General features: G+C 45.9%; 1 protein-coding gene across 1 annotated transcript in view; it reads left to right on the top strand.

The window, feature by feature from the left end:
• Nucleotides 1–15,576: 15,576 nt before the first annotated feature.
• The window catches only part of lin-28 (protein lin-28 homolog), a 252,336-nt gene continuing 251,026 nt past the window's right edge, over nt 15,577–16,886 (top strand). The window contains exon 1 of the mRNA XM_075696005.1: nt 15,577–15,736. Within this exon, the coding sequence (XP_075552120.1) occupies nt 15,715–15,736 (22 nt within the window). The 5' untranslated portion in view covers nt 15,577–15,714. The remainder of the gene's footprint in view (nt 15,737–16,886) is intronic.

Here is a 16,886-nt window from a genome sequence, read left to right as displayed (position 1 = left end):
AGATAACAACAATAAGCAGATTTTATTTTTTTTCTTCTACATACACAGACCCAACAGAATGTTTGCAATCTAAACGGCGCGAAGCACGCTTGAGATAGTAGAGGCGGATGACACGAACATTGGCCTCGTCAAGTGTGGCAGTTATAGCAGCTCCACGAGGACGAAGACAGTGCGTGACGCTTTGCGAGGGAAAAATGTTTATACGACAAGTGTAAGCACAGAGAATTCCCACAGATATTTAAGCCCGTCTAATGATTCTGTATCCCACGTGTCGCAGTGGCACACGCCCGGGGAAAGAAAGCATCGTTCTAAAGCCAAATGACAGCTCGAAAATCTCGTACTATTCTGAAACACGCGCTTTAATATCTTGACGACGGTGATCAACTCGTTCGTTATAACAGTATAACTATAAATCATGCAGATTAATGGTTTCATGAAAAACGAGTTATATTGCAAGCCTACAAACCCGCCTCATGGCTCGCGTCGTTCTCAAGAGGACCGGTAGGTTACCTCTTGGGAGCTAGCTCATGTGCTTCGGTTTTTCACAGCGACGGCAATTAGAAGCTCCACACTGGCTTTGCCTGTATCCATCTGTATGTCCTAGTTTCCTGTGCTCATGCGTAACTGGAATATTCCGTCTATATGAATCTCTTATTTTCCGTCTACTCTATGTCTGTGTGCGAATAAATAACTTCTTCCTATACACTGGGATTATTGTGTAGCCCGTGTATTCGAACGCCATGTGAAGCTGTATGTGTCGAGATAGTGTTCCAGAATATAAAAACAAAAACAACAACAACAAACACCAGCAGTGAGAGTTCTACGTGATTTGCTATATATAGGCCAGTTACTTGAATAATTATTTTTGGGGTTGTGTTTGCATGCAAGCTCTATCATGTTACCTTTCTTTTTGTTCTGTGCTTTCTAATTACCCTTGACGTTTGGGTACAGGAGAGGACACTTATGTGCGGTTGTGTACGTGTTTAAGTGCACGCGGTGCGCCAATATGAAAGGGGAACTCCAGATTTGGGTTTAAACCCTGTAATTTTCTTTTTTTTTACTTTTTTCAACACCAAAATGAAAATAGCTTCATGAGCTGGATTCGTCAACGTGGAAACTGTATGGCAAACATCAGTGATTGAGGTACTGATGTATTGCGGTCGATTCTCTTCTGACCTGTTCTGAATGCAGTATTTCATTATTTCCCTTCGTCTCAGATGTCTTTCATTAATTTGCACGCGGCCCTTTAATGTGTTCTGCCATCTTATTTCGAGTTGTTCGTTTTATTTGTCGCTTTTTTCTTTTTTTGCGAGTAGTTACGATTTTCGGATAACCTGCCGCTCGAAACCGCCCTCCTTGAAATCCTTGAATGGTACTGGTATCCTTTATTTTTACAATTTTAGTTCCTTCTTCAAATAGGAGCAGCATACAGGCGCCAGTGTACCTTGATGTCCTCGTAATAAAAAAAAGGAAACAAAGAAAAAGAACACTGACGCTAGAAGCAATATCCAGACGGTGACCCCCTGGGGAGAACGGGTATGGTTATACGTATATCCTTGAGGGCCTCCTTTATTCCCCAAGGCATAACATAAGCAGCCAGTTCAAAACAAGGGCAAAACGAGAAGTACGTAAGAGAGAGAAATGATGGAAAAACGCGAGGAAACGCCTGACCGGAAGTCGGACCGCCTCGCTTCCGCCTTCACCGCCGCCGCCGCCCTGGCTGGACGCTAATGGAACCAGCGGCTCCCTTTCTTGGGCGGCACGGACTGCGGAGACCCCCCTCCCCCTCCTTTTCTATTTCCTCAAAGCGGAAGTGGCCCGACGCCCTAGGCCGCCAGAGGGCGGAAGGAGATGCCGGAAGCGCCGAGTTCGCGCTCCTGTGCGCGCGCGACGTAGGCGCGTGCGCTGTCACCGCCTTCATAGGGAGATTGTGTTGAAAAAAAAAAAAATACTGTCCCTATCAGGCTTTCCTTCTCTCTTTCTTTTTCTTTACGCAGAGCCTAACCCCCTCCCCCTCTGTCCCTTTCCCCCCACCTTCCCTACATTCTTCCACCTCTTCAAGTTTTGCCCTTCGGGGAGTGCGCTGGTCGTGTGTCCAAGAAAGAAATTTGTACGCGTGACTAAAGTATATCGAAGAGGCCAAAGCACTTTCAGTGCCCCGTGCCGATTCCGCAAACCTAAGAAAGACGAAAGAGAGAGAGAGAGAGGTTCACTTCCTCCTCGCCCTCAGGCTTCCACCTTTCTGCGTCTTCGCATTTCTAAAGCTCTGACCCGCGGGGAGTACGTGTGACGGTCGCGCGAGTGTAATAAAGCACACACCTCACACCGAGTGCCGAAATGTGAAAAACAAAAAAATAAGTCTCGTGGCGCATGCGGATTCCGTAACTTAAGAAGAAAAGAAGGTTAGGTAAAAGGAGAGAGCGGTTCACTAAAGCCAGAAGGAAGTTTCTTCCGCATACTTCAACGCGGAAGGAAGGAAAAGAAGTGGTATAGAAGTTTCGGAGAGGACGCTGCGGGGCACACCTGGGGGGGGGGGCGAGGGGGGCAGAGGAGACAAAGAAAGGGGAGCGAGACCTGGTCACTCTTGGAGTGGGCTCTTGGTCGAGGGGGCAGCTATAGCGGCCACCGTGTGTATGTATATACATATGCATACGACTGAGAAACGGAAGAAAGAAAGAAAAACGTGCATGGCTTTACAGTGTGCAGACGTAATCTTACGTTTCGCGCGAGAGGCGGCGGAATTCACGGTTTGCCTCTGTTGAAGAGGCGCGCGCTCGCAGTTGTCGCGCTTGAATAATAATAAAAAAGAATGACGTGCCATCGTCCTTTGGAGCCTTCTTTTTCTATTATTATTGCTCGGTTTGCCGTCAGTGAGGCATTATGTTCAAAAGACTGTCAATGCCATGGCTACCGGCAAAAGCTGGTAAAAGGGTGACATCCGTCTCTACAGATTTAATCGGGGGACGAAGTGCGGTCAAACGAGGCAGGATGCCCGAACAGACGTTTTCGATAACCTATCGTGAAGCGATGACGCCGCGACGTCCGTCTACTTTTTCGTCGTGAAATACCCAGTCGCTGGGGACAAAACGTAAAGGCGCCCGTGTAGCATGCATTGGGTGCACGTTAAAGAACCCCAGATGGTGGAAATTATTCCGGAGTCCTCCACTATACGCGTAATCATATACGTGACGCCCCAGATTTTAATTCGTACTTAGTCATCAGTTGACGCCGCTGTATTGTCCGTGTTACAAACACGTAACGTCATCCTGAAGCACGCAGAGCGAAGTACTAAGCAATTCTCATAGATGCTGGCTCTGTGCTCGGTTCATCGAGAAGTTCGGAACGAACATACGAATACGTTTTATTAATTGTGTGGCCTTCGTTACGTACTCGCGTTGTCGCGTACTTAGCTTCTTGAAGTAATATACCAAGTGGTAAGAAATCAGACCATGCACCCTTTGTGAGAAAGCCACGCGATCAAAGGTATTGCTGAGGTCCTCAAACTCGTGACCGGAATTAAAGCCAGCGTTTGACTGTTAGTGGACGTATCAAGCTAAGATCTGTGCGACAAGTGAGACGTTTCAGAATATGTGCTTATAAGAGAGTAAATCGTTTCTTAATGCCGTCGTGCTTCGCTGACCGGTCGTTACATCACCACTGCATTTAACGACAACAAAAATAGACGCGTGGCCTTCTGCTTCGTCATAATGGCACTCAAAAGCTTAAGACTGTGATGCACGAGCATTTTACCTTAAGGTTTCATTTGAGCTGCATATTGTAGCTGTAAGTAGCTGTTCGGTATAGATTCATCCGCAACACCCAACTGGGGTGGAACGTTTAAGGATAGGCTCGTTTGTCGGGCATCTAACTTTCCGCATTCCTCTTCTGCGTTAAGATCATCCCCTCTATCATTTTGCTACTAAACTGCCGATTTGTAGTTTCACAAAATAATTGTACCACCCGCTGTAGTGGCATAGCGGCTTTGACGTTGCGTATGCCAAGTCCGAGGGCGCGGGATCGAATTCCGTGAGCCACAGTGGCCGCATTTCGACGGGGTCGAAATGCAGAAAAAGTAATAATAAAAAAAAGGCTCGTGTACCGTGCATTGAGGGCACGTTAAACAATCCCAGGTGGTCAAAATTAATCCGGAGTCCCTCCCTGTATGGCGCGCCTCATAATGATACCGTGGTAATTAGGCGCATGAAACCCCTGAATTAAATTTCAATTTTTAATAATTCAAATTTTTTCTTCGACTCTTATGATAGATGCGTGTCATTCGTAGGTCCAAGCATTTTTCTTTCCCCTCCCGATCTCGTTGGCTGGCAGCACAACCGTTCACTCCCCTAAACACATGCGGTGCGCGCCGCAGTTCTTAACGGCCTCGAATACGTTCCACTTCGTTCGCCGAACGGTTCGGGAACGCAAACCGTGTACATTTACGAACGTGTACACCTATACGACCACTTCGGCCTAGTGTACTAAATAGGCGTATATATGTATGTTCGCAGGAACTGCACTATCGCACGTGCTCGCTACGCACTTCTATATACCACAGGCGCGGTAAAGAACCGTTCAGGTCTGCTAAGCACGTTGTTGAGTCGTTCCGTTGGTTGGCTGCTTGGTTGGTCGCCCCATAAGAGGAGTGGGAGAGGGGGGGGGGGGGTACGCATGCAAAGCCAGCAGCTGCGCAACACATAAAGAAAGCGACGGCGGTCGTATAGTTCACGCTGTGTTTTCGCGACGAAGCCATCGAGCGCGTTCAACGATAGACGACGTGTATTTATCGCTTCCCTTTGTGGAGAATACGCTGCAGGGAAAGCTCGCTGTTTACCGCGCACAACGCGGAAAGGAGGAGGGAACGACGACTGCCCGTTTCTAACTAGTGCGGCTAATGCACGCTGTGCGCGCGTGTGTGTGAAGCGGCACGACATGTATGCGGTGGCGGAAACGCCGGGAATCTATTTATGGCACTCTTGGAGTCGGGAGAGCGAGAAAGCGAAACTGGCTCACCGTGGTTAGGCGTGCATACTTGCTGGGGAGAGCGTGGAGTTAGTTTTGTGCACTGTTTTCCTTTGTTAGTTCCTTTTCGTTGTTGTCGTTGTTGTTGTTGTTGTTGTTTTAGAGCGCTTGAAATGCGCTCAGAGGCTTCTCGCACTCGTTGGCAATTAAGAGATGTCGACGGTGCTCTGTCAACGGTCGTTGACGGAGCAGACATGTAAACGACGCAAAATCCTTTGGGGGCAGGGACGGGAACTCTGCCATTGAGTGCGTGCCTCAAATGTGCTGCTATGAATAAACGTCAAACAGAATTGTGACGCTCGCGTGAAGACGCTTGACCCCCCCCCTGACGGGGTTCGTATTCTTTATCACTTACTCCGCACCTCAGTCTCTTGTAAGACGGAGGCCGAGCGAGGCATACCAAGCGCGTTATTCGAAAGCAACGCACCATCGCTTTCCGACTCGGCACGTTTCTCGGTGGCTTTGGGAAATAGGGCACGCACCACTGTGCACGTAGCAGTTATAAACTTTGGCCACTCCACCCGCTTCCGAAGCGCGCGAGCGGTGGTGGTGATGATGGTGATAAACTTTATTGAAAGGGGGAAGGGTAAAGAGGGACGTGGCTGAGGGTTAGGGCTCAAGTAAGGCCCTGGGCCTGCTTGGCCTTTTCCGCCCAGTCCACCAGTTCAAGTTGTCGGTCGACGTCGGTTTCACTGAACTGGTCCTCTGTGCGTATAGCGCGTAAATAACGTGAAGGTGTCACTTGAAAGTTGAGTGACTCGGTGTACAGCAGCATAACAGACCACCGAGCTCCAGTCGGAGCGGGTGGTCAGAACGTCGCGATGTCCCGTTCCCACGTGGACACCCTTCTATGTCGTACGTGTCACGACACCATGTGAACTTGAAGAAAGCGGTACCAGCGAAACACAAAGGGGGCACGGGGGGGACGCGCACACAAAGAAAATGCATTAAACACGGACGGACCGCTGGACTTTCAACTGTATTGAAATTCACGTTGCCGCACATAATCTCCGATGCAGCCGCATCTTCAACTCCTCCCAAGACATGTGAATAGATGAGACCTTTCTTTTTTTTTTCAAGTTCATCATCCACCAACTGGCCCAAGAGCTTGCGCTAATGCACGTCACCGTACACCTCCTCGGAAACGAAACCAAAATCAGGTTCGAAGACAAAGTCACCATAGTAAGTTAGGTTAGGTCGCTTTGACGATTATACCAGTACATTTTTTTTTCTGCTTTCTGGTGTGTCGAAGTTCACAACCGCTCCGAACGCAAATGAAGTGAAGAGACGAAAATTTCACGTCAGGTGTACACTCCTCTGAGAAAACTAACCTCGCGGGAACGGTGACACCTGTGTCGGTCATCCCAACCATTTCAGTGCACGGACCGACGAAAACCGAATAGCCGCGCGCACGTGTGGGATCGGTGCAAAATTCGTGCACCATTGAGTGCGTGCGGAACGCGATCAGGGAGTAGGGGGAGGGGGTTCGCATTGGTCGTGCTCCATTCTGTACGCTTCGTTGCCAAGTGCTTGTCGGTTGGGTGTTATGAGCTGCGCTGCCGCACGACTGGCGCTCCGATTCTGTCGTTGCGGTTGTTTTGCATTGCTGCCGGCTCCCCGTGCATGGAAGGGCCTCGATCCCCATCCGCGCTCCCGTCGGCGCCGGTCATAAATTCGCCCGAGAACCGCCGAGGTCTTCGAAGAACGACGTCGCGATCCCGTTGATCACGCGTTCGACCCGCTCTGTCGTTCTCTGTGGCCGTGATAATAAACTAAACTCCGCCCCCCCCCCACCAAAAAAAAAAAAGAACAAAAGAAGAAGAGAGAGCGAATATTGTATCTGTGCTAGTAGAGATGGTACGCGGCCTCGATTGTACTTTCTTTATGCGCAGTTTACTGAGCGACGTGAGAGCGGCGCGCTGTCGGACAGGAAAGCGCACTTCTCTGGCGCAGTGCGTCGTGATCATTCTTTTGTATCGTTGGAACACTTCACAACGCTTGAAACGCGCTCTAAGGATACTATAGTATCTTTGGAGCACTCGTCTACTCAATTATGTTTTTTTTTTCATCTTTGAAGAACTCATATTATTATTACTTTTATACGCTATGAAAAAAGTTTACACTCTTTGAGTTGTTTTTTGCTCCCAAATCGTAATTGTCATCTCTCTTCTCCGCATTTCCTTTCTTTAACGCTGCGAGCCCAGTACTTCTTAGTCACGAACGGCTTGCGCGTTATCGGCTTGACACAGCATTCTCGACAGGAAAGTAGCGAGCGACGAGGTTTCAAGAGAGGAAACGCAAGCAAGGCAGATGACGATTATTGTTTGGGGACAAGATAAGCCCCAAAGTGTGCAAACTTTTTTTAGAGTGTATGCTTGAAGCACTTCTTTATGCTTTTCTATCCTGGTATAGACTTTGTTGCGCATAAGTGAGCAAACAATATGGTGGTAAAAAAATGTCGTGGCGACTTCGAAGTAGATGCGCGACAACTGCGTGAGCAGCACGCCGACTGCTTATATATATATATATATATATATATATATATATATATATATATATATATATATATATATATATATATATATATATATCCTAGAAATAGAAATATTGTCGCAACTTCTGTAAAGCACTCCAAACCTTCTGAAGAAGCGTAAAAACACTCTGTATAGGTAATAAGAAAGAGCAGCAATCATCGACACTGACGAAATGTTGTCTCCAAGCTGAGGCTTCCGTTGTTCGACTATACTGTTTATACCTTGAAATATCTATTTTCTGGTGAACCCTCTATCCTTTCATCGTGGAGCACATATCAAAACTGATCCTTCCTGGCTATAGTTATAGCCTTAATGTATACAGTAGAAGACTGAAGTTCGAAGGCCAGACTCAACGAAATTACAATAAAAAAAAATATGGGGTTTCGCGTGCCAGAACCACTTTCTGATTATGAAAAAATTTACACTTTGGCTATATTGATTATAAACGAGCAGCTTGATCTCCCACGGTGGCTCACTGGCCGTGATATGCTGTGCACAAGGTCGTGGGTTCGATCCCGACCGAGACGAGCGCAAGAACGCTCGTTTACCGTGCCTTGGGTGCACATTAAAGAACCACCGGCATAAAGAAATTAATCTGCAGTCCCCCGCCACGGCGTTCCCCATAACCCGCTGCAACAGTGTAAAACAATTTACACCCTTAAAAGTGAAAAAGGGTATAAATTGCTCTATAACTCACACCCTTACAAAGGGTGCGCTCTTTTAAAAAATTTACACCCCCCCATTTGGGGCTTATCTTTTTCCACAACAGAAATCGTCATCTGCCTTGCTTGCGTTTCCTTTCTTGAAAACTCAGCGCTCGCTACTTTCCTGTCGAGAATGCTGTGTCAAGCTGATAACGCGCAAGCCGTTCGTGACTAAGAAGTACCGGGCTCGCAGCGTTAAAGAAAGGAAATGCGGGCAATCCAGATGACGATTATTGTTGGTGAACAAGATACGACCCAAAGGGTGTATCCTTTCTTTTTTTCTAACAGTGTGTGAGTTATAAGGTGCGAAGGTATAAAAGAGTGTTAGACTGATTTACACCTTTAAAAAATTTTGAGGGTGTACTTTATTTTACAGTTTGTGAAGTTTCGGGAAGTCCGGCCGCAATAAGTAAAAATTAAACATAACATTTATCTACTAATAATGTAATCGTGGCAGTGATCGTGGCTGTAGGGCTGGTAGTTGTCTAATTTTCTTATGACAGTGCGCCTGGTGGTTAGCCGATGTGATGCAAGTCTTAGAACGTCACCTCCGAGATTCCGAACACGTCGCGGGCACGCTGCCGAATCTCGGAGGTCATGCCAAGGAGCCGCACCGGTTATCAGAGTTCTATAGGTTCTGCGTTATTTCCAGCGAGTGGTAATGGCGGTGCTTTTATTTCTTTCGCCTAATGTCGCTATCAAAGAAACATATTTTTGAAGAGCCATTCGTAATGTTTCCACTCGCATTTCAACCATAAAAGCTTGCACAGAGGCCTGCTCGACCTATATCTTCTCGATCTAGGCTTCTTATGCAGTCCAATATTTCATTGTATTTGGCTTTTCCATTAAATGGCTGTCGTGATTCCTTAAAGCAATAGCTCCAGTTTGCAAACATCCTATTCATTCATATCAGTCTGTCATTGCGTCATCCGCGGGCGTACTCATTAACACTATAATGTACGTCTTTCCTATGCCCATTTAGGCACTGCATGGTCATGAAATTTCGTTGCTTTCTCGTGTATGTAGCACGCAAAGACAAAGGTGCTTTTTTGGTATCAGATTCAAGTAATGCGCGGATAAAATTATTGGGAAGAACGGCAATGACATTCGCAGGGAGTCTGTCACAGATCCAAAACTGTACTGTAGCAGCAATTCGAGAAGGATATGTTGAATCCGTTCTTAACGAACCTAATGCAGGAAATCTTCTTCGTTATGTCTGGTATTCTGATTATTCGAACCCGCATACGTAACCTGGTTTTGGTCATGGTGGACGGTGAATTCATTGGACGCGAAATAATTGTAAAACTAAGACATGAGAAAAATGACCAAGTTACTGTTTCAGGCGAGGGGCTTTTATATCATGCCTCAAATTGCCGTTTAGGTAAAATCTCGTTTTTTTTTTTTGCTTTTTTTGAGCTTGACACTTGGCTTTTGAAATCGTGAAATTCAGTTGGCGCTACCTGTGATGCATAACAATATATCGAAGAAAAAAAAGAAAGATCTATACTGCATAAAATTACCATAACAAAAGGAAATAAGCTTTACGCATAAATCCATGGCATGAAATAAAATTCATTTATTATATGCTACCGTAGACGAATTAAACATCAGCAAGAAAGATTAAAGTAAAACCAACACCTGACTTTGATAAAAAGTTTGATTAAGACTTTGACTTGCCGTCCACTTTTAACAGCGTAGAACTGTAGCGGGTAGTGGAGACTCTCGGTGGAAAGCTGGAAATGCCCTTCACGCATCTTGCTTTGAAAAGTTGTAGTTATTTTTTTTCTGTCAGCGTGAATGTCGACTTAGACGCACAGATATCAGTAGAAGTAGCAATATCATTTCCACTTCAATGACCTATATTACTAGCAGTTATGTAACCAGTTACGTTACTATATCTTCAATCACGCTGTCGCAAAAATCAGAACCATGATATTTGCGAAAATTTCGCGGAACATGATTTATGGGTCAATTGAGTGAGCACTGACGAAGGTGTATAATTGTTCAGAGTTTACGTCAGTGATAGTAACCATAATGTTTAACATTATGGACTAGTTAAAGGATATATCGCAATGCGTGTCCCCGTATCCCCTTTTGTATTCGTCTATCGTGTGTCATGTACGCTATTCACCGAGTCATGCATTATAAAGCAATACGTTCATCTCCGGACGACAACATTTTCTAGTTCACCGCTATAATTGGCCGCACGTATGGACTTTAACAAAGCTCAGGTCAAAATTGCTTAGACGCGTGCTATATCTGTCGCAGAGGCGATCGTTACGGGAATTTATTTTGACCATGCCAGACCCTATTCAAATAACCAGCTCCATAGAATGTATCCAATACTTCCGCACGGTGGGCTTAGCGCATATGCGCACAGTCGAATTTACATGTTTGATATAGGTAATTGGGGGACAAGGACGGCGCCTACACTAGGCATGTCTGTCAGCGTCACTTCACTTGACTTCACTTTACTACCTTACGCAGTTCTCTTAATAAACGACGAAAGCGGTAACGCTGTACTCGCGGAAGCCACAGCCGATATCTTTAATAATTACTTTTCTGAAAATTTCGCTAATGAGTCACCTTTCCAGGCTATTCTTGAGGGCACGAATACAGCTCTTCGTCACCCATGTGCAGAAGTAACCATAAGAGCAGCAGGCGTAACCCATGCTATTGAGCGGTTGGCACTTAATTCAAGCAAGCCCTGGTCCTGACGGGATCAACACTAAACCTCTCAAAATGACAGTGCACGTTTTATCCATTTTTTTTCGCTTATCTGTCAACAGTGCTTAGACTGCGGGAGCATTACCGATGACTGGGAAATGGCACATGTCATCCCCATGTTGAAATCCGGCAATAGCACAAGTCATAATAATTACCGACCGTTAACACTGACCTGTATTTGAAGCACACTTATTGTGCACATTCTTTTCTCACACATTATGACTCATTTAAATACAAATAACTTACTTTCTGACAGTCATCATGGCTTCAGGCATAAGAAATCTTGTCAAACACAATTGTGCGAACTAGTTACTGACCTTCACGACTACATACATGAGCAAATGTACACAGACACAATATTCATTGATTGCTTTTGATTGTGTTGTTCATAACCGATTGATCAAGAAGGTCAATAACCTAGGATTAGATTTTAATTAATTTAATACAACCATTAGATTGCCGAATTTTTAACTAATCGATATCAACGAGTTATTTGTTCTTAAGGAATATACATCTTGGAACCACACATCTCAGGAGTGCCACAAGAGTCAGTTCTGGGACCGTTGCTTTTTCTCGTTTATATTAATGATATAACTGATAACATAGGTTCTCAAATTAGACTTTTTGCTGACGACCGCTTAATTTACAGGAAGATATGAACACCCTAGAATGTCACTAGCTTACAAGCGGACCTAGTGCAACTCAGCAAGTGGTTTAAGGTATGACATATGGAGATAAACGCAGAAAAAACAAAGCTTATTACATTTTCTACACTTACTAATACTCCTCTAAGCGTTTACACAATAAACAAAACAGGTATAGAGAGAGTGCAATGTTTCAAGTACTTGGACGTCTGTTTACCCACTGATGTAACGTGACATACATACATACATACATACATACATACATACATACATACATACATACATACATACATACATACATACATACATACATACATACATACATACATACATACATACATACATACATACATACATACATACATACATACATACATACATAGAATATGTAACCAAGAAGGCATTTAAGAAATTAGCATTAATCAAAAATCGTTTCTATGCTGCCAACTCAGACACGAAGCTTCACGCTTACACAGCTCTCGTCCGATCTTTGTTAGAATACGTATCGATAATGTCGCACCGAGGTACTGTCACAATGCAGAACCGCATCGAGTCAGTACAGAATAAGGCGGTAAGATTCATACTTTCCTCGTATTCACCCTACGCGAGCGAATCATTCTTAAGAAGCAGCATCAACATTTCCGCTCTGAACATCCGGTGCAAATATCCGTGTTTAACATTCTCTTTCATTCTTTTACGGCGAGTCAACATTTGCAACCGGTCGCATTAAACCAGCACATCACATTTCACCAAGGCGGGATCATGAAAAAAAAAATGTGCAGCCCATATTTGCTCGTACACTAAAGTACCCATGTTCACTTCTAGTGAAATCCATAAACAAAAGGAACGCGTTAGCAGAAAACATTGTCGCTTGCACTGATGCAGCTAGTTTTCAAAGGGAACTTCTGGAGCATTTCTATGAATAAAGGCTATTTTTGTGTGTATGCATCTCTTAGAATTATATAACGGCTTTTCTTTTGTTTACTCGTGCACACTTAAATGCGTCACTCAACCTTTATATTATACAAACAGTGCTTACCAATTCCAAGATTCATTTCGGTGTTCCTGTTATTTATGGGCATTCAAAATGGTGTAATATTCCTCTCGTTGCGCCTGATTTAAGTATGAATAGCATCCTTAAAGTGTCATCAAACTTCCTTTATACCACGGCGTTTACCTTTTACTCAACTCATATCTTTCTTTTTCTTCTTGTTTGTTCAGCTGTTTGTTCAGGTGGTTGAACGGTGGTTGAATAAGCGAGGTGCGATAACGCTCGTGGAAAAGCGAAAAGGTTGCAATGCGTCGACGCGTACAAGTGGAAGGAAAGTCCAATTCTTTTTTTTTTAAGTGACATATGCCCACGTCATATGAATAGTTAGACTGAGCTAACGTTGAGGCGCGTTTTCGTACGGCTTCGAGCGCGTTGATGAGATATGTTTGGGCTCGATACCATATATGGCGGATGTATATTCTAGTTTCGGTCGGACTATTGACTGGTAGGCCGGTGGTTTAACCGGTTTTGAGGGCGCACTTTAGGTGACACTTGAGGAAAACCGAGTGATTTGTTAGCAGATGAAACGTTGTTAGTAACGTGTATTCGCCAGGATAAGTCGTTAGATATAGTGACACCTTGGTACTTGGAAGACTGCGCAGCGTTCGCGGGAATGTTATTGATTGTGTATTCGTAATAAAATGGGATCGCAGTGACGAGAAAATACGATTAAGTTGCATTTCTTCGGAATAAGCTTAATTAACAAACGACCGCACCATTGCTCTAAAACTTTGCTGTCTTCCTGAAGTAAGTCTTGATTAGATGTGCTAGTAACTGTTCGATAAATGACGCCGTCTTCTGCGAACAAACGAACTTGCAATACATGTGCATGGGCAAGTCACTAATGCACATCTAGAAGAGTAGGATCCCAAGAACAGGTCCTTGCGGTACACCGGAATTCCCTGATAGGGGTTTAGATAAGCGGTTGTTAACTGTAACCAACTGAGAGCGGTTTGCTAGGAACGCTTCGATTCATTGTGAGCTGTCGGGTTTAAGAATCGCAAGAGAAAGTTCGAGTAATAGACGTTGGTGTGGTACCTTGTCGAACGCTTTTCTTAAATCTCGAAATATCGCGTCCGTTTGGAGGCTAGAATCTAAGTTGTTGTGCCTATCATGCAGGAAAATGACAAGTTGTGTTTCACAGCAAAAGCTTTTGCGGAACCCACGCTGTAAAGAATGAAATCATTTATTCGAGTTAAGAAACTTCATGATTCATGTGAACCTGACGTGTGCCATGAGCTTGCAGGGCAAACTCCTTAATGAAATGGGGCAATAATTAGGCGGGTAATTCCTGCCACCTACTTTGTGGATGAGAACAACCTTCTCCACCTTCCAGTCATGTGGCGTCTCATCAATTGAAAGTGTCTGTGAGAACCGTAAAAGCAGGAACGCTACCGCGGTCACATGTTTAGTATTCTTCCTTCCTCCTAAATGAAAGATTCGCATGCCGTACATTTCATTACATTACTAAACATATAACGCGTAACGCAGAAAAATGTTGAATTGTATGTAAACAGCTACCGAACAATGTCTGTGAACTCTCGTATGAAGCAAATGCTCTTCAAAACAAAAGAAGAATGTGAGCATCGGTGCTAGAAGATAGCCCACCATGTATACCCCGTACTGCGCTGTAAATCAAAAGAAAAAATATAAACACAAATAAATTTATGTATTTCGATAGATCGCCGTTTCTCCGTCACCTACCCTTCCTCCCTCACATGAGTAGCCCTAGTGTCCGCATTTCGTGCCACCTTTATGAACTAAATATTTTCAACGCTTAGCTTTCGAAAAATAACCAATCATCGCGTCGCCCCGTGGATGCCATCGCAATCTCTAGCAAAAATACAACCGACGGCCATCGTACCGAGACGGCTATAGACGTTAAACGCCCGGGGCCTTTAATCTTTCCTTTAACGATCTCTGGGGCGTTCCCGCGCGATCGGTCCCGTTTATCGGCACAATGGCGCTCGCGGGGCCGCCAACAACAAAGAGCACGCGATAGCCCTCCAAGTCGACGTCGCCGCCGCCAGCAAGTGCACACCGAACAATGCGCGCCTCGGCGTCTATCTGAAGGCGAGGGAGTGGATGTGGCGAGACGATGGCGGCTGGGAGCGCAGCCAGGAATAAAGCGCGGGAAAGAGAGAAACAGAAGAGTGAGGGAGCGAGAGAAGCGACGCACCGATCGGTTCCACTCCTTCAAATATGGCGGCTTCCTTCCCAGGAGGAGGCTAGCGGGTGCTTTTTCATCGCGTCGCCGTCCGCGCAGTTACGCGAGGAGAGACCGCCCGCCCCGCTCGCTCGCTCGCCCGCGAACTACCGCCATGACGACGACGACGACGCCTTGCGGCTGCGAAACGGAGACGACCCGAAGCGCGCTTGCCTCGCCATCCTCCACTAACGCCGCAGTCGGCGCAAAATAAACAAACAAACAAACAAAATGGAGAAGCGTCTCCGACGCCGGCCGCCGCTTCCGTCCTCCCTCGCTTTCTCTTTCTTTCAAACGTGCGCGCGCGCGACGACGCGACGCGGCGCAGCGCGCGAAGGGCGCGTGCCGCACGTGCCGTTAACGTGCTACCAATAGCGTTATGGCGCCGGCGGCCATCTCGGCCAATGGCTGGCGCCGCGCGGGCGCCGGTAGCCAATGAAAAAAATGGAAGCGGGAGCGGCGCGGCGCGGTGGGGGGAACGAAATTGAGGCGGGGAGCGCGAGAGGGAGGACGCGCCGCGCCGCGTGCGCGGCCACGCGTCAGCCTCTCGCTCGCTCGCCCGCTCGCTAGCGCGCCGCGGGCCCGCCGGGTCAGGCGCCGGCGAGGTGAAATAGAAAGAAAGAAAGAACAAGAGAGAGAGAAAAAAAAAATGAAGGAAGGAATAAAGAAAGCAATGAAAGGAGAGGAAGCGTGCGCGTCGGCCTCCGAAGTCAGAGAGGCGCAAGACCTGTAGACAGCGAGGCGAACGAGCGAGCGTCCGGCCGAACCGCGGAATACCAACGGCGATTGCGGGTTCGGCCACCGAAGGCCCGCACAGGACGGCACAGCCATGAGTCAGCAGGACAAAGGAGGTAAGGACGCCGCGAACGGGGGAGAGAAAGGATTTGGCGTCCGTGAAAAGCGCGTCGTTTCGAACGGCCGTTTTCCTCGCCTATCGGGGAGGCCTTCCGGAGAAACGGAACGCTATCCGGGAAGCGCTGCCGCCGATTGTCTCACGCCTCGCACCAGCCACGTGACTGGGCATCTTTGTTTTCTTTTTTTTTTGTTTGTTTGTTTTGATCTTTCCCGAAGAGCATGCGATGGCGCCGATACGTCGTCTCGTTTCCTTCGAGAATTCACAGCTTGACAATTTGTGCTCAACGCTTTTAGCGTTTGTGTGATTCCAAATAAATTGCGCCATCGCAAAGCGCTGTCGTGACATAGCGTCGAAGGATTGTACTCTGTGATGCATCGCTACGTGTACGAAGCATGTCATTCGAGAATAACGGCAATGTGACCTTGACGTCTTGCGTGTTTATGTGCGTGATGTGCTGTTTACGTCAAACACACCTAGCTGAGCCGGATATGTTACAGGAAAGAGCGTCAAATACAAAACAAACACAAATCGATGGAATCGAGGAATGACAGACTTATGCAGGTATCTGAATTTCATTTATATTTTATACAACGCCCCTTATATTTCAGTACCCTGCAGTGCTTGTAGCTAATGACCTTACGTTTTTCTCTTAACATTATTTAAACGTATAAATCATAAGCGTGGGGGACGTTAAAATGCCCAGAATTTACGGCTGCAACCCCAGCTGGAATTAAGAAACTGGTGCTTAAACGAAGTGTTTCAGGTGCAGGCAGTAACAGTAGTAGCTCCAGCATTGCTTGTGAACTACTACTACTTTTGCTGTAAGTTACCAATTAAACTTTTATTATTGTTATTACTATTATTTGGAGATAGAGAAAGCGTGTACCACATAATAAAAATGCTGAGTTTGCGGTGGATGCTGACCGAATTCCATAAAATTACCTTGGTTCTAATCTATACATGAAAAAAATATCGGCACAATATACAGTTAATATATGTGAGTAACTAGTTGCATAGTGCTATTCCTGTTTATGCATAGTGCTATCCGTAGCCTTCGGCTATCATGCACTGAATCCAATAGCTTTAGGTTGCTTTCGATGTCGCTTGCAAATTCGAATTTATTATAGCAAAACACCAAATCGAAC

Source organism: Dermacentor variabilis, chromosome 6 (assembly GCF_050947875.1).
Source record: "Dermacentor variabilis isolate Ectoservices chromosome 6, ASM5094787v1, whole genome shotgun sequence".
Classification (NCBI taxonomy): Eukaryota; Metazoa; Arthropoda; class Arachnida; order Ixodida; family Ixodidae; genus Dermacentor; species Dermacentor variabilis.
Note: the sequence above shows the minus strand (reverse complement) of the source record. Positions and strands in the feature narration are given on the sequence as shown.